The sequence below is a fragment of the Podarcis filfolensis genome (genome assembly GCF_964270895.1).
Source record: "Podarcis filfolensis genome assembly, chromosome: 2".
In the NCBI taxonomy this organism is placed as follows: domain Eukaryota; kingdom Metazoa; phylum Chordata; class Lepidosauria; order Squamata; family Lacertidae; genus Podarcis; species Podarcis filfolensis.
The window spans coordinates 47,433,533-47,459,892 of record NC_139605.1 but is presented as its reverse complement, the minus strand read 5'-3'; the positions used below and the strand labels follow the sequence as shown (position 1 = coordinate 47,459,892).

At 40.8% G+C, this 26,360-nt stretch overlaps 2 protein-coding genes across 4 annotated transcripts in view; one reads left to right on the top strand and one right to left on the bottom strand.

Moving 5' to 3' along the window:
* The window catches only part of ATG7 (autophagy related 7), a 152,844-nt gene extending 127,170 nt beyond the window's left edge, over positions 1-25,674 (top strand). Inside the window, exon 19 of the mRNA XM_083603356.1 lies at positions 25,515-25,674. The gene's annotated coding sequence lies outside the window, so the exon portion shown is untranslated. The remainder of the gene's footprint in view (positions 1-25,514) is intronic.
* Positions 1-26,360, bottom strand: part of VGLL4 (vestigial like family member 4) — a 96,764-nt gene that overhangs the window by 21,717 nt on the left and 48,687 nt on the right. For 2 of the 3 annotated variants that reach the window (XM_083603566.1, XM_083603565.1), the window contains one exon: positions 14,041-14,230. In XM_083603566.1, the coding sequence (XP_083459692.1) occupies positions 14,041-14,230 (190 nt within the window). Of the gene's footprint in view, positions 1-2,279; positions 2,387-14,040; positions 14,231-26,360 lie in introns of those variants that run through there. The other variant, XM_083603567.1, reaches the window with a different exon arrangement.

The following is a 26,360-nucleotide window of genomic DNA, read 5'->3' as shown; positions in this document are numbered from 1 at the left end:
ATCTCATAGCAGTTGCCAAAGACATACTTGGAAATTCAGGGCTAAATTATTCGAGTCAAGGTTAAGCCCCAGAACACATGCAGGATATCCATGGATTTCCATTGTTTTATTACGTACCGTCTTCCAGAAAATGCTACTACTAATCCACATAGATATACGCAAACAGAGATGTAAATTTCCATATGCAGTAAGGCAGCTCTCTCTCAGAACAGTATAATGTTCCCACACCAGGCTTAATGAGATTATAGCATAAAAGTAATCACCTGATTGAGACAGGGCTGCAGCTCAGTGGAAGAGCCTATGTGTTGCATTGCAGAAGGGTCCCAGGTTCAAACCTCAGCACATCTGGGTAGGGCTGGGAGGGGACCCAGCTCAATACTCTGGAGAGCTGCTGCCAGTCAGCAAAATCAATGCTGCACAATATAGTAATATTGCCAAGCACATTTATAAACAAACAACTGAACTCCAGGTGATCTGGAACCAAAAGCCACAGACAGGACTAAGACACTTCTGTTGGGTTCCAATAGTTGGGTAGCTGTTTCACAGTATTTGCTTCCCTTAAAAAAATAAAGGAAAAGTGTCAACTTTGAATTCAGAAGGCTACAAAATGGAAGATCTTCTAGATGCTATGATGTTCTGTGAAGTGTTCGCAGGAGCCAGCTTGGTGGGGTCAAGGTCCCTTTGCCCCCACTAAAATATTTGGGGGCTGCCCCCCAAAAATTGATTAGTATTGCCATTCAAATGGTGTGTGTGTGTGTGATGTCTTGTGATCAATTATGTGGGGTAGGGCTTAACTGTCCCCCCCCCCCAATATTTTATTCAAGTGGTAGCCTTGGAAGTGTTGGCAACCTGGGTTAGTGGTTCTCCATTCCCAACCCAAATACAGAGACGAACAAGCACTGGTGAACCATCCACAATAATCACTTGTGATTTAGGGGTCTCTAGCCCAATCTGAATCTGTATATTTTTTTTTTATAGAAAAAAATGTTTGGAGTTCTCAGGAGTTTGAGCAAGAGCTCACAAGCTACATAAAAGTCAAACTCAGGTCACATGTTGCCTACCTCCTGAGGTTATAATTAATCACATATAACTCCCTGCATCGGTCAGCTGCCTGCTGAACTGATGAAAAAAAATGGTAAATAGAATTCAGCTCTGTATATAATTTGGTGCGCAGCCACACAGGCAAAGTAACTGTAGGCATGCAATGCTTGAATATATATAGCCTAACTAACCATGTAAAGTTTAAAGCATACATTCATTTTTTGTTTACAAAACAGCTTATACTTTAATTCTTTTACATTCTGCTACATAAAACTCATATTGTGTGAAAGCAAAGCAGAAAATCTAAAAAGACAGCTCCGTTTCTGCTGTCCCTTATATATATGTTTTGTGGTATTTTTTATGCACTTAAGTGACTAATAATAGAATTGTCCTGCAAAAATCTAAAGGAAGAGGTTGAATAAATGAAATCAGAAACTTCACCCACTTACTTTTTTTAATTTCTTGCAATTTTCTTTAATGAAAAACATTAAACTAAAACATGCTTGCACCTACCTTTGCACCAACCCACCCGCCACAGGATGAAATCCTCTCAATCTATCTCATGCACTGAAGGAACTGACTCCAGTCTCTCCTCTCCAAATGTAGGAAACCATGTGCACATTGATATTTGATGTGTGGTTTGGGAGCAGGGATGGGGTAAAGAGAGAAATGTTGCATTGGACAACCACGTGCAATAGGTGCTTAATCCATATTCACAACTGAGGATAGGAAAACATTTGCAAGCACATTTAAAACATAATAAAGATTAACCTGTGTGTAGGAAAAGGTGAATGGCTCAAGAGAAGACCACACAACTCCTCGTACCCTGACTTCAAAAATGCACAATTACATTTTGCAGGCTGTCACATGACAATAACATTTCATTGTCAGCTGAGCCTGCCTTGTCCCAATTAGAAAAATAACACCTTTGCGTACACTGAAGTCTAACAGCATGAGATTCACTGTTTAGCAATAGTTACAGTCACTGAGCTCCTCTTTTCTTCACAAGCTAAGGAGGGTGACTAAAGGTGTTAGCAACATGAATCTGATGTATAATTGGGAAGAAAATCACTGCTCCCTCTCCAAAAGAGAGCTACTGATCCACTCTTCTACTTCTCTGTTCAGCACTTAGTTTAAATTAATTACAGCTGAAAATATGGCACTGCCATCTGGTATGAAAAAGCAAGGATCAGGGAATAAAATGAAAGCTCTCCCTCCCCCCCTTTTTTTGTACTAACCTCACTTTAATCATTGCCAAAGAGCATGAAGACAGCCCTGCGTCCTCCCACAAGAAAGCCTTGGGCCTCACAAACTTGGCAGGCCCTTCCCTGCACAAAAAGCTCAGCAGGCAGAAGTCATTTCAAAATAAGAGCTTTTCCCTCCAGGATAAGCTGTACTCAAAAGCAACAAGGATGGATTTCTGCTGCACTTGTTGAACACCATCTCTGGGGAAACCTCCCTTCTCTTCCAGAGCAAGGTTTTCATGCTTGCGGAAGTGAGTTTCTCCCCCTTGTCTCCACCAAAAAGGGGAGGGGGAACTGTGCTTTGGGTCTCCCCCATGGAGACAGGTTAGCTGGTGGCTAAAAGATCAAAAGAAAAGGGGGGGGGTGGAAGAGGAGAGAAGAAAGCAAAACCATAGGGGAACCAAAGTAGGCTTAAAGTTCCCTAAGCACCAACACCTGGGAAGAATAAGCCTTATTTATTTATTTATTTATTTATTTATTTATTTATTTATTTATTTATTTATTTTGCTGCCCTTCATCCGAGGATCACAAGGCAGTTCACAACATAAAAATACAAAAGAAAGACACAAAATATGTAATAAAGCTAGTACTTCCCCACTGCACCAGTCATCAGTGCAACTAGAGGACTGCACCGTACTTTACATGGTGTCTCCGGAGAATTTTACATATCACTTGGGAAGGGGCAGGCAAACAAATGTCGGTGTACTGGAAGAAGCAAAGATCACCAGTGTCAAAGCAATGATTCTTCAACATCAACTTGGTCATGTCTGATTATAGTCTTCCAAAGCAACCACTCTATTCCCAACTTAAGAATGGTAAGCATAATGCTGGTGGACAAAAAAAGAGGTTTAAAGATGCCCTCAAGACTAATCTTAAAAAATGAGGGATAAACACCGACAACTGGGATTCATTGGCCTGAGAGTGCTCCAACTGGAGAACATCCTTTACCGAAGGCGTCATGGACTTTGAGGAAGCACAGACTTAGGATGAAAGGGAGAAACAAACTGAGAGGAAGGCACGTTTGGCAAATCCTCACCGTGATCAACTCCTGCCCCGAAACCTATGTCCTCATTGTAGGAGGTGCGGATCCATCATTGGCCTCCACAGTCATTTACGGACACACTGTTAAAACCGTGTTCATGGAAGACAATCTTACTCGGCTACAAGTGATCGCCAAAGAAGGAAGACGACGTGGCACAGTAACGAAAGCAGCAAGCTGGCACTCTGCCTACAACAACCTCCATGTGGCCCTTTTGGGGGTCAACCCAGGCAGGTTTGGCTTTGTAAATGTTCACTTCCGTTGCTTGCCAAGACAGTTTAAGCATCCCAAATGCAGCCCTTGATCAAACCATTGGCCTATTCAGCGCTCCATATCTACATTTGGCTGCCTTCATCCAATGAAGAAGGTGAATGTTGGAAGATTCTGGACAGATAAAAGAAAGTACTTCTTCAAGCCACAGGAGGCAGTGATGGCCACCAACCTGGATGGCTTTAAAGGGCCATGATGGATGTGCTCTGCCTCTACAGTTGGCAGCAGTAACTCTTCTGAATACAAGTTGCTAGGAGTCACAGGAGGGGAGAGTGTTATTGTGCTCAAATCCTGCTCGCCTGCAGGAAACCTGCATCTGGTTGGCCAGTGTAAGAACAGGATGCTGGACTAAATGGACCATTGGCCTGACCCAATAGGCTTTTCTTATGTTCTTATGCAATGCAATTAGTCTATTTGAGCATTTGTGCAGTGGAATGAATTTTGGTATGCATGTTAAAAGGCACATTTCGTGGATTATTATATCAAGTTCAAATACTAGCTTGACCACCACATTTTCAAAGGAAAACTGCAAAAGGCAAGGCAGTAAACTATCTCCATTGAAGGATGGAAGTTAGTGTGCACCTTGAGATTCCTTTCAAGAAAAAACCTAACTCAGTCTCCACACTCATTTTCAAGATGGCTAAGAGCCAGAGAGGGCTCTCACACAGTCCAGGGGTAGTCAATGTGGTTGTCAGTTCCCATCAGCCCCTGCGATCACAGCCAATGGGTCAGAGTGGATTGGAACTCGAGTCCAAAGGCACCACTTTGGCTACCCCTGAAGCAGTCAAATCTCAAAAGTTGAGATAAGAACCTGGACCACGGCAATATATTTCTATTCACAATACTAAAAACAACATGAAAAGAGAGCTAACCTAATCAAACTAATTAACCAGTAAATCAATCCATAAATCAGACATGCAGATTTGTCCATCAGGCTGCCCTGAGTGAAAGAGTGCTCAGTGTTGACTGATTTAAGTCCTTAAATCAGAACAAGGATCAGTGCTGATCACTCCTGCTTCCCTTCTTTCCTCCTTCCACCGAATGAGAATGCTGGTTTGTATTAAGCTTGAGTCTTCTATCCATTCTGAAGGAAATCAGCCCCGAGTGCTCACTGATGGACAGATCGTGAAGCTGAGGCTCCAATACTTTGGCTACCTCATGAGAAGAGAAGACTCCCTGGAAAAGACCCGATGTTGGGAAAGATTGAGGGCACAAGGAGAAGGGGACGACAGAGGATGAGATGGTTGGATAGTGTTCTTGAAGCTACCAGCATGAGTTTGACCAGGCTGTGGGAGGCGGTGGAGGACAGGGGTGCCTGGCATGCTCTGGTCCATGGAGTCACAAAGAGTCGGACACGACTAAACGACTAAACAACAAGAGTCTTCTAATGCATCACAAACAGGGAAATAATGTTGATAGAGCCTATAGTGATTTCTGATCTGGGCAATGTCAAATAATAAAACTAAATCACAAAGGAGGGGGAAATATCCAGATAGTGTAGTCCTAACCTGCAGATCCATTAGCTGGAGGAAATCAGGAAGAAATGGAGATGCCTTTCTGTGGAGTTGCCTGCTCGGTTCCAGGGGCACAGAACTACCACTTGCGGTCAGGCGTGGTAACCTTGTTTCCATTCAATTCAAGCTCATTTCGTTTTTTGCCCGTGTGAAACTGGCATAATTAATGCCTCATTAGAATAAAAAAATGGAAATTAAGGAAAACAGGATCCTACACCCATCCCACAACTCCCACCCTAACCAGTAATGAGTTTTGGAAGGGTCACTTCACACACACTCAGCTCATTTAGGATTGCACTCTTAAATATGCACATTAAACAACAGAATAGAGGAAAATCTTCTAACGCTGCCCAGTGTGAAATAAATCATGAAGGTACATTAAATGGGAGGCCCTTATATTTGACCGGTCAATGGTATGTTAAAGAAATTATCTTTATAGACTGTGGGGAGGGGGAAATCCACTTTGATATCCCACAAATTGCCGTTCTCTTAATGTTTCAGCACATCTGCAGGCTTCCGGTATTCAAATATATTTATTTATTTATTTATTAAACACTTATATACTGATTTATATACAAAAAAAACCAAAATACAGCAATGCAAAACAATACAAAGTCTAATGTAGTTCAATAACCACTGTAGAACATTATCCAGCTGCAGGCTTTCCGCAACAGTTCAGTATTAATGGCCCAGAAATGCTTGAGGGAAACAAGTGAGTTTTAAACATACATTAAAAGCAGAACAAAGTTGGCACTTGCCATTATTTCCGGGGTGGGGGGGGAGTGTTATTCCACATGGTTGGCGCCACCAACAGCAAGGCCCTCATGCAGGTAGCCACAAGGTTGGATTTCTGATGGCTGCATCACTATCAAGAGGGCCTCAACTATGATCTCAGTGAACAAACAGTATGTGAAACTCTCCCCCCCCCCCAAGTTACCCTAAAATTTCAAATGGGGTAATAAAGAGGTAGTAATGATAAAATGTTTAATCATTGTCAAATATTGAATTGAAGTATCTTAATTGGCTTAAAGATTCAAGATTAGAGCCAAAACAACTTGTGTAACCTTTTAGCACTCCAGAATCCTGCTCCTGAGTGAGTGTTAACACTTGGCAGTTTTAGGCAGAATTAATGCCAGTTTGGAGATGGGGATATTGTAGCAGATTGCAGTATAAGACCAAACAAAAGAATATTCTCAAGTCCATCATTTTTTGTCTAGGGAAAAAAATTCTTATTCAACTAAAAGAAAACATAAGGTTTTATTCCAAATCCTGACTTTACAGTCATTGTCTATAGCAACAGTGTCCATAACATTCAAACTCTCAGGAGTGCAACTTTCTAGTAAACGGTACATCTGTCAAACTGCAGGAAACATCTGGGAAAATGATTGAACGAAAAGGAGCAAGTTTAAAACTTGTGCTCCATAAGCTTACAGCACACAATCTAGAGCAACCCTGTGAAGTTAGCATGCATATAGACTCAGTTGAAATGAATGGGACCAGCATGTGTACAGAACGGTAACCAGTGGTGTTCTGTTAGATCTGGTGTATAATGTCCCCCTTTATTTGTTTGCATTGATTATTTGTTTGCTTAGTATCACAATACCACCATTGTGGTATGAAACGCAATAATAAAACCAAAGCAAGTAAAAAATATTTAAAAAATCAATACTGCCTACAAGTAACTTTATCCTTTTGCGAAAGCTTGTAAAAATAGTAAGTTTACAGCACCCAATGAAATTTATAAAATTTCAGAGCCTGCATAACTACAATGGGTAGAATATTCCACAAGGCAAGAGCTACTGTGCTGAAGGACCTAGTCCAAGCTGCCACGGAATGAACCTCCATGTAGCTCCAGAAGGGTCCCCTGTAGATGACAGTGAGCAGACAGGTATAAGGCAATCCTTCAAATATCGTTGTCCCAAGTTGTTTAGGTAACCCCAGCCACCAAGTCATGTTGTCCCATTCTGCTGCCCCAGTTGCAGCTTCCTAATCTATTTTAAGAGTAACCCCACATACAACATATTGCAATAATCCTACACAAGGTGACCAATGCATGACGCAGTGTAATCAGCTGTCCCTGTTAAGGAATGGCCATAGCTGGTGCATCATCCAAAACTGGTAGAAAGCAATGCAAACTACCATGCGAACTAAGCCCCCAGTCACAATGATGGGTCAAGGAAGACTCCTAGACTCTTCCTTCAAAGGGAGTGCAACCCCATCCACAACAGTAAACTGACCTATATCTCAGACAGTTTTATCGTGTTTCAATTTATTGGCTCTCATCTATCCCACCACCGTACCCAGGTATCACAGAGAAACAGAGCTGGGTCTAATTAGCATACTCCTTATGATGCTCCCAATGACTTCCTGTAGATGTTAAACAGCATGGGCTCCAAGTGCAGTTGCCACAGGGGGGACAGGCAAATACCCTAATGCTATTCTATGAAACTAACCTCCAATTCTCCCAATTATTATCTCGCAGAGCAAGTCCAGGAAGATACCATGGTCAATTACTTCCAAGGCCGCTAAACTTTTCTTACGCTGCTCTCTCCCATCAGGGCAACCAAGGTTGGTTCAATCCCAAAGCCAAGTGAAAACCAGAATGGGAGCATTCTATATAAACCAGGACCCTCCAAGAATGTGCGCCATTGTGCAACCACAACGCTCGGCCACCTTGCTCAAAAAGGGAATGTTAACAACTAGACGTTAGCTATCTAAAACAATAGGGTTGCACTACTGCCTCCTTAAGGACGGCAGGCACCGCTGTCCCATGTAAAGACACATTCACACTGTTTTAGCAATATTTTCTCTACAGTGGTAGTGGTGGAGAACTGTTCACACCTATATACAACATGGTATGTAGAAGGTACTTATAAGGTTATTGTATGCCTACTTTGGTTCTTGCTTGTAAGTTTAAATTTAATAAGAGAGAGATGTGCACTACATTTTCATACAATGGTGTATATTATAGCAAGGGGCGCAGGTGGCACTGTGGTCTAAACCACAGAGCCTAGGGCTTGCTGATCAGAAGGTCGGTGGTTCGAATCCCCGCGACAGGGTGAGCTCCCGTTGTTTGGTCCCTACTCCTGTAAACCTAGCAGTTTGAAAGCACGTCAAAGTGCAAGTAGATAAATAGGTACCGCTCCGGTGGGAAGGTAAACGGCATTTCTGTGCACTGCTCTAGTTTTGCCAGAAGCGGCTTAGTCATGCTGGCCACATGACCCGGAATCTTTCTGCGGACAAACGCCAGCTCCCTTGGCCAGTAAAGCGAGATGAGCGCTGCAACCCCATGGTCGTCCACGACTGGACTTAATTGTCAGGGGTACCGTTACCTTTACTATATTATAGTAGCATAGGTTCAATAATCATACTGTGGCCATCTTTATTATTTTTTAAAAATATCACATTTCACACAGCATATGCCTTTTCTACTTAACCATCACATATCTTGTGGTAAACACTGTAGAACCATTTAATACATTTATATTGCTTCTCCTAGGAGGTCAGGAGGGGTGAGGCAGCCGGCATCAATGACATCACTGCAATACAAGCATCACTGGTTGCCAGGGTGTTTCCACGCCCAATTTAAAGTCCTGGTTTTAAGTGTTAAATAGTTTGGGCTCAAGCTCTTTGCTGCCCACACACTGAGATCAGCATCAGAGACTCTACTTCAGTGTCCATTTTCTCTCCTAGGTCAGTGAGGTGGGCAGTGCCACTATGGTGGCAGGGTTATCTCCCGTCAAATCTGTGTCATGTTAATACACTGCAGGAGGCTCTAAAAACGTGTATTATAAAAATATTACATCTTTGAGGCAGGTTTTGTTTATGCATTGTCCAGATGCTCTTTTGTTTTGTTTTTAACAGGCCTGTCTATTAATAGTTCATAGATGGTTTAAATACCATGAGTTGCTTTGGGCAAGCTTGCCCAGAAAACAAAGTTTTAAAATATCACAACAAAGAAATAAATAAAATACACCACCTACCTCCAAATACAAACAACAAAGCAATAGTAGCAAAATGCTGAAACAACGCCTGGATCAACAGGTAAAAACTATTGCCTTCATTTTAAAGCAACAAAACAAGTCAGCATCTAGGACTGAAGCAACAACCAAACCACTGTCTGTACTGCACAACTTAGCACATGTTTAAGAAACAAGAAAACACCTTCATGTGGTGAGCTGGTAGATTATGTTCACTCTTGGAACCATTCCAGCGAAGACAGTAATTGTCAGCTTGAGCAAATCATTTACAATTGGTTTATAGTAAGAGTAAGGATGACAGAAACTTACTTAACTGCCACAGTCTCTGTGTCATCCCACCTGCATTTCCCCAGCTGGTCCTTTATTTTGAAGCCATGGGCTATGGAAAAGATTGGGAGATTCACGAAGTAGAATACATATGCTGTCCAAAGGTGTGTACGGGCAAAACTCCTGCGCTACAGTTCATTCATGAGATGTGCATGCATCTGTGTGAAGATAGTCTCTGCATAAGAACAATGTCACACATGGAGGTGAACTTGGTCTTTATAATTATAGTACATGCCAATTTCCCAAAAAAATTGTCTGCAACCAAAAGACCAGACATGTAATAATAATTTGTTATTATTTAACAACAAATAATTTACCTGAAATCCTCATGAGAACAAGTTCTTAACAAAATATATGCAGTCCAGTATATCAATTATTAAAAATTGCAACCCTAAGAGCAGCAACTTAGATATAACCTCAACAGAAACAAGAATAATATGGCTTTCAATATGCAGAGAGAAGACACTATTTGCAATAAGAAGGCAAAGGAGGAATAAAAATTGCCTTATGCCAACAAGCATACACTCTTAGGTTGCCCATGAGAACAGAATAACTGATTCATTCGTTCCATCATCACCCAAGCTATTCAACCAAGTGCTGTTTCTGAAGGTTTGCATTTCACTCACAGGGTAACATTGGTAAAAATGCTCACTAAACCGAAATGACAAGTCACAGAACAGCCGTAAACACATAAAAAAACCCAAATTTTTAATAGCAGCTGCTCATGAAGTGAGCAGGAGAAGAACAACAAAGAACAGGATTTTGGAACCTTATTAAAAACAATGGCTTGGTGCTTATCATGCCAACAGTGCATTGCATGGCCCATGTAGAGCACACCCACCTCCAAGCTTGCATTAGTTCCTTGCAGAACAACATAAAGCTAAAGGCTACATCAATCATATACACCACACAGACAGAGGCACAGCACAAGAGTCCAATTAAAGTTGGACCACTAGAAATCCTCTCCCTAATGAACCACCAATGGAATTCCGGGAAATTCTGCAGCTCACCACTTAATTTTTAATACAGTGGTACCTCGGGTTACATATGCTTCAGGCTGCATACACTTCAGGTTACAGACTCCGCTAACCCAGAAATAGTACCTTTGCTTCAGGATGAGAACAGAAATCGTGCTCCAGCGGCGCAGCAGCAGTGGGAGGCCCCATTAGCTAAAGTGGTGCTTCAGGTTAAGAACAGTTTCAGGTTAAGAACAGACCTCCGGAACGAATTAAGTAGTTAACCCGAGGTACCACTGTACACTAAACTCTACCTACAATATTACCAATAAAGAGATGCTGAAACCACTTAAGGTTGAATCCAAACCATAAGCATATTCTACAGTTGTGTTGTGTAATTACGAGGTCTTAGCAACAACAAGAAAAAAAGTGTAATGTTAATTAACAATATTCCATCAAGGCTTGCTATACAACCCTCTTCTTGCTGCAAAGACAGGTTAAAGCCTCCTATTTGCAGGCTCTAAGAATAAGTTTTAAAAGCACACACAGCTGTGGCTTCCCCCGCTCCTTTCTTAACTCTTTGATACTTTCAGAGTTTGCTCATTTTATTTGTTACATAGCAAAGAAAATGACCTAAGGAGAGATTATCAAGCTTTCTGCCTCTGTGCAAGGACTCTTAAGGCAGAAATGATGCCTGCTGGGAAAAGGCTGATGTCAGCTCTTAAGAGCTCCCTGCAAGGATAAGGAGGCCTTTGTTTTCAGCTGAACTGTGAAAATGAGAAAATACCTCCAGCCTGACAAACAAGAAACCCACACAACATAGGTCAGGCCTGAGACCTTTGTTTAAAGGGACAACACTGCATTAGTGTTACACTTGCACTGCAACATCCAGACACTTTCAACATTAAACAGAAGCTGCTCCAAAATAAACCAGGTGCATCTTTAAAGGTTATGAAAGGTCCCACAGGTTAAAGGTGACCGTTGGTATGAGTTCTCCTCCACTCCTCACCAAAAGATCTCTTTGCATCTTCACTGAAACCACATACACAGGAACTTACACCAAGAAATCTAAATGATTTTTTTAGTGGAAATCAGAAGTCAAGATATAATCTTATTTTTGGGCTGATGTTATTATTCCTCCTTAGTTGAATAGCTGTGATACGTTAGTGAAGCTGTATAAGTTTTCCAACTTGCCTTTTTCTGAGGCAGAAAGTCTTTTGGAATAGATGGCACCCTGGGTGGGGCTGATGGGGTTACAGTCTTAAACACATAGATGGTTTCCATGCTGAGGAAGCCTGCTCTACAGCTTTGGGCTGAATGACATACTACCAGTTTTCTGGGTCCCTATCTTGACGTGGGACATGGCACCAAGGCAAGGCTTGCACCTTTGTCAGGTAATTTCCATTTTCCTTACTAAGACACAACTCTGTACATAGTTAAACGTGCATCTGAAACTGATGGAAGAGTGCTTTTTGTGGAAATAAGTAATATTCTATCAGACATTCTGTTTGTCAGAACTTTGTATGCAATACACACACACATTTAAAGTTTCAACATGTTTTTCATTCCATTTGCTTTTTCAGGAGTTGCAAACTGGCTTTATTATCGTGTAATGTTCAATGACAGAAGTCCTACAGTAGACTAGACTATCTGGAAGATGAGTAAACATAGCTCATTAAAAGCTACATTCAACAACTTAGAAGGTGTATCACACCACTTAAGTATATAATTGTGGCTGTATGCACGATTTAACACAATGCAGGTCTGCAATGCACATATGCAATATGAATTTAGCTTAAAGTGAAGACATACACACAGGAAGTAGAGGACCGTAACCAAAAACAAAGGGTCTCTTTTGTGAACTAACAAAAAATGAATTCAAGTGAAAATGCTGATAGCCAAAAACTCTTTATCCAATGTATTTATGATTTATCACCTATTATACCAGACAGGATGCAAATTCCTACTTCCTGCTGTAAACAAACTGATACATACATACAAAAGGGTAGTTCAGCTTTCTGATGACTACATATTCATTTAATCCTACAGTGACTTTTGTAATTGCCAACAAGTGGGGCACCAATGAAGAAAAAAGAACAACCCTTAATATGTAGTTTATTAAAATAGAGGAGTAATTTATTTTTTACTTTATGGCCAAAATATTTTACATTGGGGTTTTTTCTAGTAGGGCCCAATATAATTTAAATTTTCCAACTTATTTGTAACACCATTAAATGTTGCCAGCAAGTCGGCAGCTTTTCCTGATTACATAAGAAAGTAAAAGCCAAACTCTATATTTGCACAATATTTTGTTTCTCACATTTACAGTACCGCTAATAAAAGCCCTTTCTGGATCTGATGGTTGTCCAAGTGTTAAAAAGTGAATTTCTGTAAAATCTAAATGATTATAGTTTTGAATGAAAACTCCATGAAAATTTTGCTTTATAGCGTTGAAAAAAGTGATTCTAAAGGTGTTGCATGACTCTGCAGATAGACAGGAGTTTGAAATGCTGAAGTGGAACCATCTACCCAACTGCTAGTTGTATTTCGTTTCCTTTATTTTTGTGAATTTGGAAGTCACATAGTTCCCCTCCCTTCCTCTCCTAAATTATGTAATAATTCAAACATAGCCTCGTTTTTTCCTATCTAAAGTTGTGTGGCAGTTGAAACAGAGTAACTCATTTCTCGTTTTTTCTCCCAGTCATTACAAATTTCACTCCTAAGGAGTCATTTTAAGTAGTTTAACTGGGAGTAATCACCACACGTAAAAAAGAAAGAAAGAAAGAAAGAAAGAAAGAAAGAAAGAAAGAAAGAAAGAAAGAGTGGGAGAACTGTTTCTGAGAGTTTTTATTGCTTTGGTACTCAAGCTCTTATTTGTAAGAAATTCCAAGCCTGCAATCTGCAGGCCTCTGAATAACACTGCTGTGATTTATTTGAGGATAAAATGCCTCAGTCCACATCTTATGACTGAATGCAACAATCCAAAGCTGAGTGGAATGTGTGGAATGCAGAGGGCTTCTTGAGCTGAGGCAGCAGGGAACAGTACACAGTTATCAAGTTGGCTCTGGCTGGAATACTGCAATCACTTCCTCTAGTCAGGAATGAAAGGAATTCTCTCAGCGCCTACACTTCATGCCAGCTACAGCTGCTTCTCTAGGAATGAGAAAACTAAATGGATGGAAAAACCGTTTTCTTTCTTTCTAGTAACCCACATTTTACCTGCACAGTGAAATACTCTGCTGGCATGTGAAAATGGAAGCACGTTAACTAGTGTTTAGCAACAACTGCAGCTTGAGCAGCTGTTGCTGTGTGCAGTCTGCTGAGCAGCTGTTCTAAAAGTTCCTGGCCTTTAGGAGGAGGAGGGGGGAAAACACAAAAAATGCAAAGCATCTATTCTCACATTAGGGTAGAGAGTCTTAAAGCATAGGATATATAAAATATAAAGCAGGATGGAAATGAAATGAATGATGACGATATCCCATGGGGGGGTGGGGAACGGTAGCTAGACTTTCAACTGTGGCAATTGTAACCTAGGTTTAAGGTGCCATTTGGCAATTAGGTTTTATATCTGAGTTTCTAACAGTGCATGTGGATTGTCATTTTTCAAAACAAAATAAAAATCTGGGTGAAAACACATTGGAAGCCATATAAATAGTAAAGCAAACTTACAGATGGGGACTGAACATTCGACTCATTTTAGAGACGTGTTCGTTTTCACAGTCTAGGTCATCATCTCCTTGGTCCATACTGAACCTCCTCTTGCAAGGACTGATCGGGGGTGGCCCTGTCCTATGGTTGGTTACAGCCGCTGATACTGGGAGGGACTGCATTCTGGGTTCTCCTCTTAGAGCAGCTTCACCTACAGGGGAAAAAACAGAGGAAACCATGGGTTTAAAAAAAATGTCATAAAAAGAAACAAAAAACATTAGGTATGGTATCCTTTAAAGTCTGTACCTCCTTAAAGCAAAGTGTTTGATAAATCAATAGGATGCTTGCCTTGTCAGGCTTGTTTAAGATTTTAAACTGTGGTCAGAAGCTAAATATTCATTTTCTTAAAATAAAACATGACTTCTACAAACAAAATACTTGTTAAAATTTAGTTTCTGAAACATAAACATTGGAATAAAACAGCAGAGGAAGAAAGGTCGGGAAATACAGTTGACTCATCTCAGGTGCACTTAAGGTCTAAACTGACGCATAATATTTATAGCGTTTTTATTGGCAGACATACCTTTTTTGTAAGACGGAACAATCCAAAACTGAATTTCATGCACTTGAGATTACAACTTAAGCAATCAACTTTAAACAATTTAATTCCTAACTGTTTTGAGAGGAGGTCCTAAGCTCAATTCCTAGCATCTCCAGCTAAAACAGACAGACATTGCCAATCAGTGTAGCCAGTACTGAGCTAGACAGGTCAATGGTATATTTCAGTAAAAGGTATAAGGCAGCTTACTATGAAGATGCAGCAACTAGAAATAGTCTTCTTGTGGCCACACTACAGATTCATGGTGTTACAACACAACTTCTAGCTCATACATGAGGAAAGTAACACTACTGGGCTAGGGCTTGCCAATCAGAAGGTTGGCGGTTGGAATCCCCGTGACGGGGTGAGCTCCCGTTGCTCTGTCCCTGCTCCTGCCAACCTAGCAGTTCGAAAGCACATCAAAGTGCAAGTAGATAAATAGGGACCGCTCCGGCGGGAAGGTAAATGGCGTTTCCATGTGCTGCTCTGGTTCGCCAGAAGCGGCTTAGTCATGCTGGCCACGTGACCTGGAAGCTGTACGCCGGCTCCCTCGGCCAATAAAGCGAGATGAGTGCCACAATCCCAGAGTCGGCCACGACTGGACCTAATGGTCAGGGGTCCCTTTACCTTTACAACAAACCGAGAGGGAGGGGAAACTGCATAGTTGTTATTCCTGCATTGCAGGAGCTTGGACGAAATGACCCTCGGGTTTCCTTCCAGCTCTATGATTCTGTGAACACGATATGCTTTCCCGCTCTGCTCAGTGATGCTCCTTCTTTGCATGTCATATAGGCTTTCGCATAGCACACAGAAACTACATTATCACATTTCACACAGTTGGCCATCTTTTAGGATACACTGATATTTTTATTCAAGGTTTCTGGAACTTGTAAATATTTTTCTCTACAGATGCTCGTTCCATTTTTCTCAAGCGCATAATTACAAGAAAACAACGTCAGTAACACATCACATCTGAAAAAGGAAATGTGTTTGCTACTACTACACATTTTCATACCCCATGCAAGGCACAGGTGACATATAAAAAGAGCCCTGTTTTATATATTCAACAAATACTATTTTGGTGTGAAAGGAACCACTAGGGAGTAATCTCCACTATGTTCACCAGGGAAAATAAACATTTTGCCAATTTAGTAGGCAAGATGTAAACTAGCAAATATACTGCGGCTTATAAACACACCTCAAGTCATGGCTTCTATTCAAGACTCTGGCAACAAAATTAAACTGTAACTTTCCACCTGAATGTTAAAAGCAAGAAGTGTATGCTCCACAGCAGGCCAGGCACTGGAGTTAACCATGCAGACATTCTGCTGTGTTAATACACAAATCATCACTTTGCTGCTTCTACCCCACCTTCATCTTTTCCCTTGGGGAGGGAGCTATTTAAAAGCCTTAAATCTTCTAATATGTGGAATCTGCAGCTGTATATTTTTTCTTTTCAGTCTTTAAAGTTTTCCATTTGAAGCTATGTTAGCCTCCAATGAAAATATTTTTTTAAATGGAAAATATAACTTTTGTTAGATCAAACTTGTGTAAAAGCACATAGGCCAAACAGTCATACAGAACAACTGCATCAGTAACTCAACTAAAAAACCAACATGGAAGTCAGAGTTTAATAAAATGGTATCTTCATTTGTAGGACATGCAGCATAAAATTTATCACATGCAGTATGTTGACATCCCGACAGGAATCATTTCACTTTGGCCATCAAGTCAGGAACTTAAAACTGCAAAAGAGAATATTCCTTGCATTTTATAATCTTAGATAGACAAGCTGGCACCAACTTCAAAAGCTGAAATCTCCAAACACTGTTTGATGCATCCTAAATTTATTTCATGCCTTTTCTGTGCTCAAGGTCTTCCAGTATTTGAAGAAAACAAAATCCAGTAGGAATGCCCATTATTGAACCTACCGTTTCAGTTTTCAAAAACAGAGATGAAATAGGGTTTAGTGTCATAGAAAACACAATTCCTTTACACCAAGTATCAGTAGATTACATGTTTGTTAACCACTACCTATTACGCAGAGAATAAAATAACTAACTGCATAATTATTATTTTTACCAACTACCACCATATATACCCCAAAACACCTGATTCTGAATTTTAAGAGCTTGCATGCTAAGCCTCTCAAGAACTGCTTTGGGTATTTATATTGAACTGCTGAATAAAACAATACAATTGCAGTGTATAATAAATCCAAAACAGTTAAGTTCATTGTTCATTTCTCTTAGAACAGCCAAGTTCAAAATAAATTACAAAACTTATACATAAAAGTTCGAACATACTTTACTATTTTAGAAAGGAGAGTATGTCAATCAAATCTCACTGTATAGCAGTAACAGGGATTGTCCATGCACTTCAACATTAGGAAATATAAAACCAGATCCCACCACAGTAAATTTTCAACTCCAGCTTGGCTACAGCTATGATGTGGGGGACAAGGTGAGTTGGGGGGGGGGGTCTTATTAGCAGGCAGACAGGTGAGTTAGCAGGATCTGAGAACAGCTTAGTTTTAAAGCTGCTCTTACCTAGTGTGCCTGATGCTTCGCTGGGCAATTTGGGCAACGCAATGAAACATGCCACACCTAAGCCATAGGATAAGTGCCCACATTCCAATATAAAATTCAGTCATGGTTAATAGTAAGCAAAGAACAAACCATGATTTATTTTTGTGAACAAACCATAGTTAATGCACTGGGTTTGGAAGTAACACTATTCCCCCCCCCCAAAAAAAACCCAACAACACTTAATGGTTATTTAAGCTATGGCTTAAAGTAGTGGGCATGTAGCTAGCATGCATGTTTTGACAAAATATGTGGATATCAGGTACAGTGGTACCTCTGGATGCGAACGGGATCCGTTCCGGAGCCCCGTTCGCATCCAGAAGTGAACGCAACCCGCGTCCGCACAGGTCGCGATTTGCCGCTTCTGCGTGTGACGTCATTTTGAGCGTCTGCGCATGCGGCAAAACCTGGAAGTAACGCACTCCGTTACTTCTGGGTCGCAGCAGCGCGCAACCCAAAACTACTTATCCCGAAGCTACTTCAACCTGAGGTATGACTGCATGTGTTATTTGCCCATCAGTCTAGGTGTTGGTACCCTTTACATACTGGATTAAGAAAAAGAAGGAGCCCTTCAATATGCATGCTTGTTTGTTTGTTTGTTTGTTTGTTTGTTTGTTTGTTTGTTTGTAAAATGGCACACAAGCTCCCAAAGTTCATTTTCTCACACACTCACAAATACATTTTCAAATCTTTTCTTCTCTGCAGTATTAAAGTTTCCAAATGGGAAAGAAAAACCGCAGCTCAGTCTATCAAAACAAAATACTGCCACACACTGCATATGTCTTCCTCTGTCTGACCACATTCTATGGTAACCAGACTGACATCATCCCATTGGCAAGGTAACATACTGATAAAACAAATGTGTTTTAAAAAAAAAAAATCCCCAGGGCCTGCGCAGATTCATTACTGTATAGGCCTGTGTCTGGCCTGCAACAGAATCACACACACAGCCAATGCATATTCATTGCACCAATGCTAGTCTTTGTTTCAGCAAGCAGCTGGGCTGGGGCACAGCGTATCTGCATCTCTCAAATAGCTCAGTTTATAGCTCCATTCATTAGCTTCCCTTCCCCTTCCCCCTCCCCTGGCCCCGATGATCTGGAATGTTAGGCAACATGATGAAATTTAAACAATATAATCAGAGATGACAATGCACGTATTGTCTGTGTGCCATAACAGTACAACATCCACAAAACAAAAACTCTTGTAGTCTAGGTATAACGATTTCCAACTAGTACATTTAAGGATCCACTCCCCAAAAATCTGGCAAGCCTATCTTATGACCATGAAATGAGATCATACAAGTATATTTATCCTGCTAGGAGTTAACAATACACTGAGTCGGGATTTTTTTCCCCTTCACACACTAAATAACTTCCAGTTATCTGTAGGTATTTTCCCACCCCGCCTTATGGTCAATCCAGCCAGCACTCTCATGGCCTAAGAAGATAGCTGAAAATGATTTAGATATTGTCATAACTGAGTCAGGCTTTTTAAAAGTTTAGTTAAATATGCGAGAGATGGGTACTAGACCCCAGATAAACCAGGCATGATGTGGACAGCCACATTCATTCATACATATGCCTGCCTCCTACGTATTATTTTTTTTAATGGAACTTGGGAGACTTTTGCAACTAAATGTGCATGTTGGCGAGGAAAGCAGAGCCTTCAAAACTTTCTCCCCTATGACATCACTTGATACAGTCGCATCTCACCTCTCTTCCACATCCCAGTTCTAAAGTAGGTAGACGGGGCAGGACAGGAAAGTGATTCAGCTGACAGAACACAGGAAGGTCCATCTCCATACACCTGCAAACACTTGTTGATGCAAAAGGTAGACCACACCAATTCCCCCTTTTTAGTTGTGAATGAGGGAGGTATAGATGAAAACAAGTATGGCTGTTCCCAACATGCCTGGTTTACCCCCTAAGAAGCAAATTGTCACCCGCCTAAACACATATACTCTTCACTGAGGTAGTAAACTTGAATAACCTTGTGGTGTGTGTGTGTGTTTTTAATCCCTTTATTATAGAATAGCAGATGCAATGAAAAAGAGTTCTTGCTTACCCTGCTCCCTAACATGCTACTTTTCTGCATGCACAGACAGAACAGCATTCAGTCTTGCAAACTCCTATCTAGGATCTAAGGATTTTTCAGATGATTAATTCCACATAGTACCTCATGTTGACATGGGATTGCAAAAGTTTGCACCTTACATGATTCAGAAGTTCCTCTGTTTTCCACTGCTTTTATTTTTCACATAGGTACTATTTCTCAAGATGTTCCTATATTTAAATGCAGGCGGACCAAAATCTAGCCTGGCCTGTACCTGTCCCTTTAACAGAGGTTTATTACACAGAATTCAGTGGCTGAAGCTCAACATTATCAGCTGCTAACTGCTGTAGATCAAGCTGCTTGCTAAAGGATCAGCTAGCTCAGGCATAGGCAAACCCAGGCCCTCCAGATGTTTTGGGACCACAACTCCCATCATCCCTAGCTAACAGGACCAGTGGTCAGGGATGATGGGAGTTGTAGTCCCAAAACATCTGGCAGGCAGAGTTTCCCTATGCCCGAGCTAGCTGCTAGAGAGGCCACTTCTGAAGTTGGCAGCCGTATTCATAGGTGAACCCGAACAAGGCTTCTAATACTTAGCACCAATTACTGTACTGGGATACTGGAGAACTTAAAGAAACAATACTTCTGGTAACATTTTATTTCTCTATTAAGCAATGGTCATTGTACATCCACATGCTATAGGATACTTCAAAAGTGGTCAAAAGGATTAAAGCATAGACCAAGTTTCTTGAAGAAGTTGCCAGACTAATACAAGTTACAGAGAAACAATTTTAAAAACTCAACTACGTCTCTAAGCACCCCACGCTAACCCCCAGGGACAATTGATTATTTTTCATACTTCACAAGTCAAGACTTCCAGTGTATGCTATTCCAGGGTCTATTTTTACCATGCTACATAAATATGTACCTAAATTTAAAGTGCTGGTGTAATCTTAGTAAACTGTTCTTCATTGGCTCTATGGTATTCACTGAGAGACTGACCACACTGTCATTCAGACCCTGGACTCTTTCATGCATCACCAATAATGCTACTCACTCCAACAGCAACAAACCCTGTTTTGCATTCCAATCTCCAGACTTTTCTGCTACAAAGGGCATTTATATTAGACAAACATATATGCAGCTATTGAACATTTTGCAGAGTTGCATTTTAATTAACAGGGAAAGAACCGCTGCCTTTGACTATAATTTATAGTATTTCTTCCCAAAGGAAACAAGGTTCACAGGACTGCTGCTCTCCCTCTCCGATGTGGAAAATGACTATCTCAAATTTGAACTTCTCTGCTTATTTGTTTTTTAAAATAATTTAGTCCCCAACTTACATTTTTGTGAAGTTTGATATAAACACCATAAAGAAATGGGAATGTACACCTATCAAAAGAAGAAGCAAGTATTTGGAGAATCCTGATTTATCCATTTAGAAACATAAAGCAATGGTCCAGATGCTTTATGAGGCTGAGGTTTGGGGTATTTTAATGATGGAAGATTTAGAACCATCCCAAAATTACTCTTTGAGTATTGCTGTTCTTACCTAAATATATGCTGTCTACCCTATTCAGGTTAGAGTCTGAAATACTGAAAGTAAAGCTTATGAACAATTACTATTTCATTGGTTGAAATTATGGTGGCTGTATTTTATCAGTTTACCGAATAAATGTTTGATTGAACTCAACACTGTATTGCCCATTAATAACAGAGTGCATTGTGAGCCCACCTTAGGACTTAGCAAGGCTTTTCATGAACTAAGCTGAATTGTTTGCCAGTGGATATGCAGAAAAATATTATTTGAAATCATATGGATGAGACTACTTTGAAAAAGGATTTAAACTTAGTTTATTTGTCTACGTATGTATCATATACTCTGAACATGTAGATTATTTCACGGATTTTAACCTTTAATTCATAGAGCACATTCAAACACACTGAATACTGAAGAGTAGGGTGGAAAGCAGGCTGCAATCCAAAACACACTTACTAGGGAATAAGTCCCACTAAAGAAGTGTGCATGCACACAAAAGCTTATACCCAGAACAAACTTAGTTGGTCTCCAAAGGTGCTACTGGACAATTTGTTGGTTTGTTTGTTTGTTTGAATAAACATAGTGTGCTTTACTTCTGAGTAAACATGCATAGGATTGCATATATGAAGGTATTCCAGCATTTTTGCATTGGAGGTTGACCAGAACCTTGGGATATTATAAAACTGAAAAAAATACCTAGCCAACATATGGATACTGATACACAAAAACCTATGATTGAGCTATATGCAGTGGTACCTCGGGTTAAGAACTTAATTCATTCTGGAGGTCCGTTCTTAACCTGAAACTGTTCTTATCCTGAGGTACCACTTTAGCTAATAGGGCCTCCCGCTGCCGCTGCACCGCCACACGATTTCTGTTCTCATCCTGAAGCAAAGGTCTTAACCCAAGGTACTATTTCTGGGTTAGCGGAGTCTGTAACCTGAAGCATCTGTAACCTGAAGTGTCTGTAACCCGAGGTACCACTGTATATCAGAAAAGGTCTGTCAACAGAGTCTTAAGAAAGGATCTGAAACAAAGTACCAATAGTACTCACATAATAATATTAATAATAATAATATGCAAAGTATTCCACAACAGAGGCTTAAGACACACGAAATACCCTCTGTCTTGCAGAAGCAAGGTGAAATTCTTAATAGTGCTTCTCTGGTTTAATGCAATGATTGAACAGAATATATGGGACAAAGTAGTCCCTCAAGTAAGCTGGTCCCAGGCTGTTGTATACTAACAGCAAAGCTAGCTAGCATATAGGTTAGCCAATGCAGATCCTCAAGCAGAGATTTTATGCTCTGTTGATAGGAAGCCTCTATCAATAGCTGGTACAAGGGAAGCCACATATGGAGCACATTGAGTTAGTCAAATGTTGAGATCACAAACTCCTGAAGCACACTGGCAAAGCTATCCCGATCCAAGAACACCTCCAGCTATCTTAACATACAGGGTTTATATAAAGCACTCCTAGCCACAAGGGCCATTTGACCCTTTCGTGAAAAAGTTGGATCTAGGGGCATCCCCAGGCTTTGAATTTGCTCCCTGTGTGCAATCCCATGCAGATCAGGCAATCTGCCTAGCTCCTGGACACTAAACCAGCACATCATATGCAGCACATCCGTCTTACCAGGATTCAGCTTGTTTACTGGCCCTCATCCAGCCCAGCACTTCATTCAACCTTCGATAAAAGTCACCAAGGCTGATTGAATCCCATAACCAGGCCTGGCTGGAAAGGGTCTAGATAACTGGTATCCTGCAGGAATGCCTACACCTGCTCCACCACAACTTTCTCTAGTACACTGCTTTAAAACAGGGCATGTGTGACTAGTCAGTAGTTGCTTTGTACAGTGGATATATAATAGACTTCCTGAAGATTGACAACATCACTGCCTCTTTGAGGACAGTGGAGAGCACTGTCTCGCCCAATGATGTGTTAACCACATGCTGAACACAACCAGTCACACCATCTCTGCTAGTTTTATTAGCCAAGAAGACGAAGGCTCAAATATGGTCAGACACATTGTTGCAAGCACGCTGTCCACGTCATCAGGCCTTATCTGCTGAAACTGATCCCACCACATCACATTAGATGTGGCACTGGACACCTCAACAGAGACTGCAGAAACTCAGGTCCTTTCTGAGTACAGCAAGCTTCTCTTCAAAGTTCAAAGCAAAATGGTCATAGAGGGTCTCCAAGGGCACTTTGTACAGTGGAACCTTGGGTTGCGGACGTCATCCAAGATGGAGGCACGTCCGCAACTTGCAGTGTTCATAACCTGCAGCGCTGTGTCTGCGCACGCACATGACACAATTTGGCACTTCTGCACATGCTCAAGCGGCAAAACCCGGAAGTAACCCTTTCCCGTACTTCTGGTTTCCTGCGGCACACAACCTGAAAACGCGTAACCCGAAGCATCTGTAACCCGAGGTACCACTGTACATCCAACAAAGCAGGAGTATTCAACCTTCAGACCACAAAACGCTGCTGAACAATTACAATAGACATAATACAGCTAGCAAAGTCAGTCTTAGGCATGATTTTGTCCTCTAGCTAGTGTGCAATCTGCTTCAGAACAAGGCTCATACCATTTATAATCTGGTCCTTGCCTGGCCTGCTTCATCATCTACAGCTCTCTACAGTATGAAGGGGCTGACTGGGTTCTACAATCATCTCATGTGGGAGCAGCTGCCAGAAGTCCATACTTTACTTTCTCATCCATAATTAAATCACAAACAAGTGCTGTCATTATCCATTATGTTTTACAATGCCCCTTATATCCTTAAGAATGTAATTTATATGATTTTTTTTATTTGCTAATTGACATAGATAAACATGTGACCTAGAATGCAGCCCTCTGTCATTGCTGCCATGAAAGTTATGAAAAAGTCTTTAGCAGGAATCACGGCTAACTGTGCAGACTTCAGTTGATAAGATTGTTTGTTCTATCCAGCAGGGTGATAATGAAGGGTGGTGACATATTTTTTAAAAATATGTATTTTAAGTTTGTTTGTTTTTTAATCACAGATATATTAGCTTGGCCCAGAAGATAAGTTAATTTGAGAAAGTTCAAGGAAAAAGTTCTCTGTCCCCTCTTCTCACCAGCAGTCCCTGTGCCCCATCCCACATACGGTAATTCAGACACTTTTCAGGAGTTTTCAGGGAGTGAAACATCTTTCCAAGAACTTCCATAGGGTCCAATACAGCGCTTGTATCTTACTTTTTGTAAAGGTCTTTGGCTACATATGATCATGCATAGAAATTAATGGGAATTTTTTTTTTTATCTTAACCTTCCCCCTTGGTTTCCCTAATTAACTATATTTCTATTTATTCTCTTTCAAACGTATGCTACTAGAGAACGTAAGTGATAGTTATTTCAGCACAAGTTTGTGGTAACCAACACTTTGCTATGTGGAATTGCTATGTGATTCTAATCATGGATCCTCATCTTGAGCAGCCCATTTTAACAATTTGTTGGCAGAGGTACTGGAGGTCCTAGGTGACTGCAAATTACACTTCATTTCTGCCAGACAGGATGATGTCAACAAATTATAGGCTCCAAGAATGTGCACCCCATAAACTTATAAACATACACATAGGAGTCACTAAGTTTCTGTTAGAAACAGCCATATGACTGTATTTTCTTTTACTTATAAAGAGCAGCATGTTGACATCCAACAATTTAAATATTCAATTCCTTAAACTACTTCAAATGCAAGCAATACTCAAGGCAGCTGACACATCCCACATCAACATTCTCAGCCATTCCCAGGTATGTACTCTTACACACAAGCACACTTCAGTTTTGATTAGCAGCAATTCCCACAATCACAGTGGCTGGAGAAAGTACTACAACAATCACAAGAATTTGCTTCAGAGTATATCCAAGATTTCAAATCTGAAATGTAGAAAAAGGTGGACGTTCAAAAAAAGTTGGCTTGAAAAATATATTTTGATATACTTAAACATGTTTCATAATAAGCTCTTTCTATGTTTGTTTTTCCTACTTTGTGGCTCAAATGGAAAGCCTTTGTGCACATCAATGTGAAGAACTACACAAGGACAAGAGTATGCATTTTTCTGTAGGACAAAGAAAATTCATACAACCCCCTCAGATAACTAGTAGAGTACAACTGGTTGCCCCAGATGGAGATGAACATCAAAAGATTTCTTCAGCCAGTTCAATGGAACCCAGATAAGCCATCACAATCCAGATGGGGATATATATCCAAATGTGCATCTAATTAGCTCTATCAGGCTTTACCAACCTGGTGCCCAGCTGTGCTCCCTGCTGATAGTAGCTATTATCTAAAAGGTCTGGAGATGCCAAGCTGGTGAAGGTTGTGAGCTAGGTGAAGAATGTCCATGGATTTCCCTTGCATGGTTTGGGTCACATATGCTTAATTAAACATTCCATTGAAATGTTGTATTTTGGATGCATAGGAAAGCTATTTTAGTTTCCACAGATGAGTGCATTCAGAAAATTACATGTACTGAATATGATATTTCTCCATTTTGTCTTCAACACTGATCCAAACATCAATTAAGAAAAATCCTGAAATTTTAAGAAATCAAAAAATAAAAATCTGTGAACACACAAAACTGTTCATCTAAGTATGCAATACATTAGATATGGAGTTCAAATTACTACTGCTTTCCCAGAGTCACAGCATCACTGAATCCTTGTCTTCTTTTTCTCTGTTATCCAGGAAAGCAACTTGTTTGAAACACAAGACACAGGAAAGCGAAAATGATCAAAGGCCTGTCTGTCACTGGGTGAAAATGATCAAAGCTTAATGACTGCCCTTCCACTTCAAAAGTAAATTTGTGCAAGATTATGGTTACAACATTAAAATGAGTTAGAACTTGTGCTTATAGCAACATCTTAATGTGGAATCCTGACATGTTTTTTAGTGCCAAACATGAATTCCAGTTTTACAACAAGATGAAAAAGAGGTTGAAATATTGCTTAAATTAAACCTTGGTTTTACTTATGGACAGTGATGCATGCATTTAAGTGTCAGGAGCCAGAGTCAGGAGTAGGTCAGCAATAAAACACCCAGTGTCAGTGAAGTTAATTCTTTATTCAAAGGAACCAGAACAGTGCAGGCCTAGTGATCACAGCAACTCTTCCCAGTAGTCTTGCCCCAATGAGGCAGCTGCAAGGGCTGGAGGTCCCTGCCTTCCCACCACTCTCTAAGGCTCCTCCCCTGGGTTCCTTCCCCAACAGCCTATGGCTCCTTCCTCTTGCTTCCATTTGCTCCACCCTCTTCATTTCTCCACATATTCTGGGAGACCAGCTGGGAGGAGAGCTGGTCACAGTAGGAGGGGAAACTTCCCTGGTTTCTTCAGCAGCCTGCCTCATAGCTGCCTCTTGGGTCCCCTCCTCTTCTCCTTCTGAGCCTGCACTGCTCTCTGCCCCAGCCTCTTCCTGCTCACTAAGCCCTGTTGCCTCTTCAGCTTCTGGAACCTCCTCCTGAGTCTGCTCCCTTCTCTCTATGGGGGTTCCCCAGCTGGTGCCTCCCACCACTCCTTGGCATCTAGCAAGTCCATGA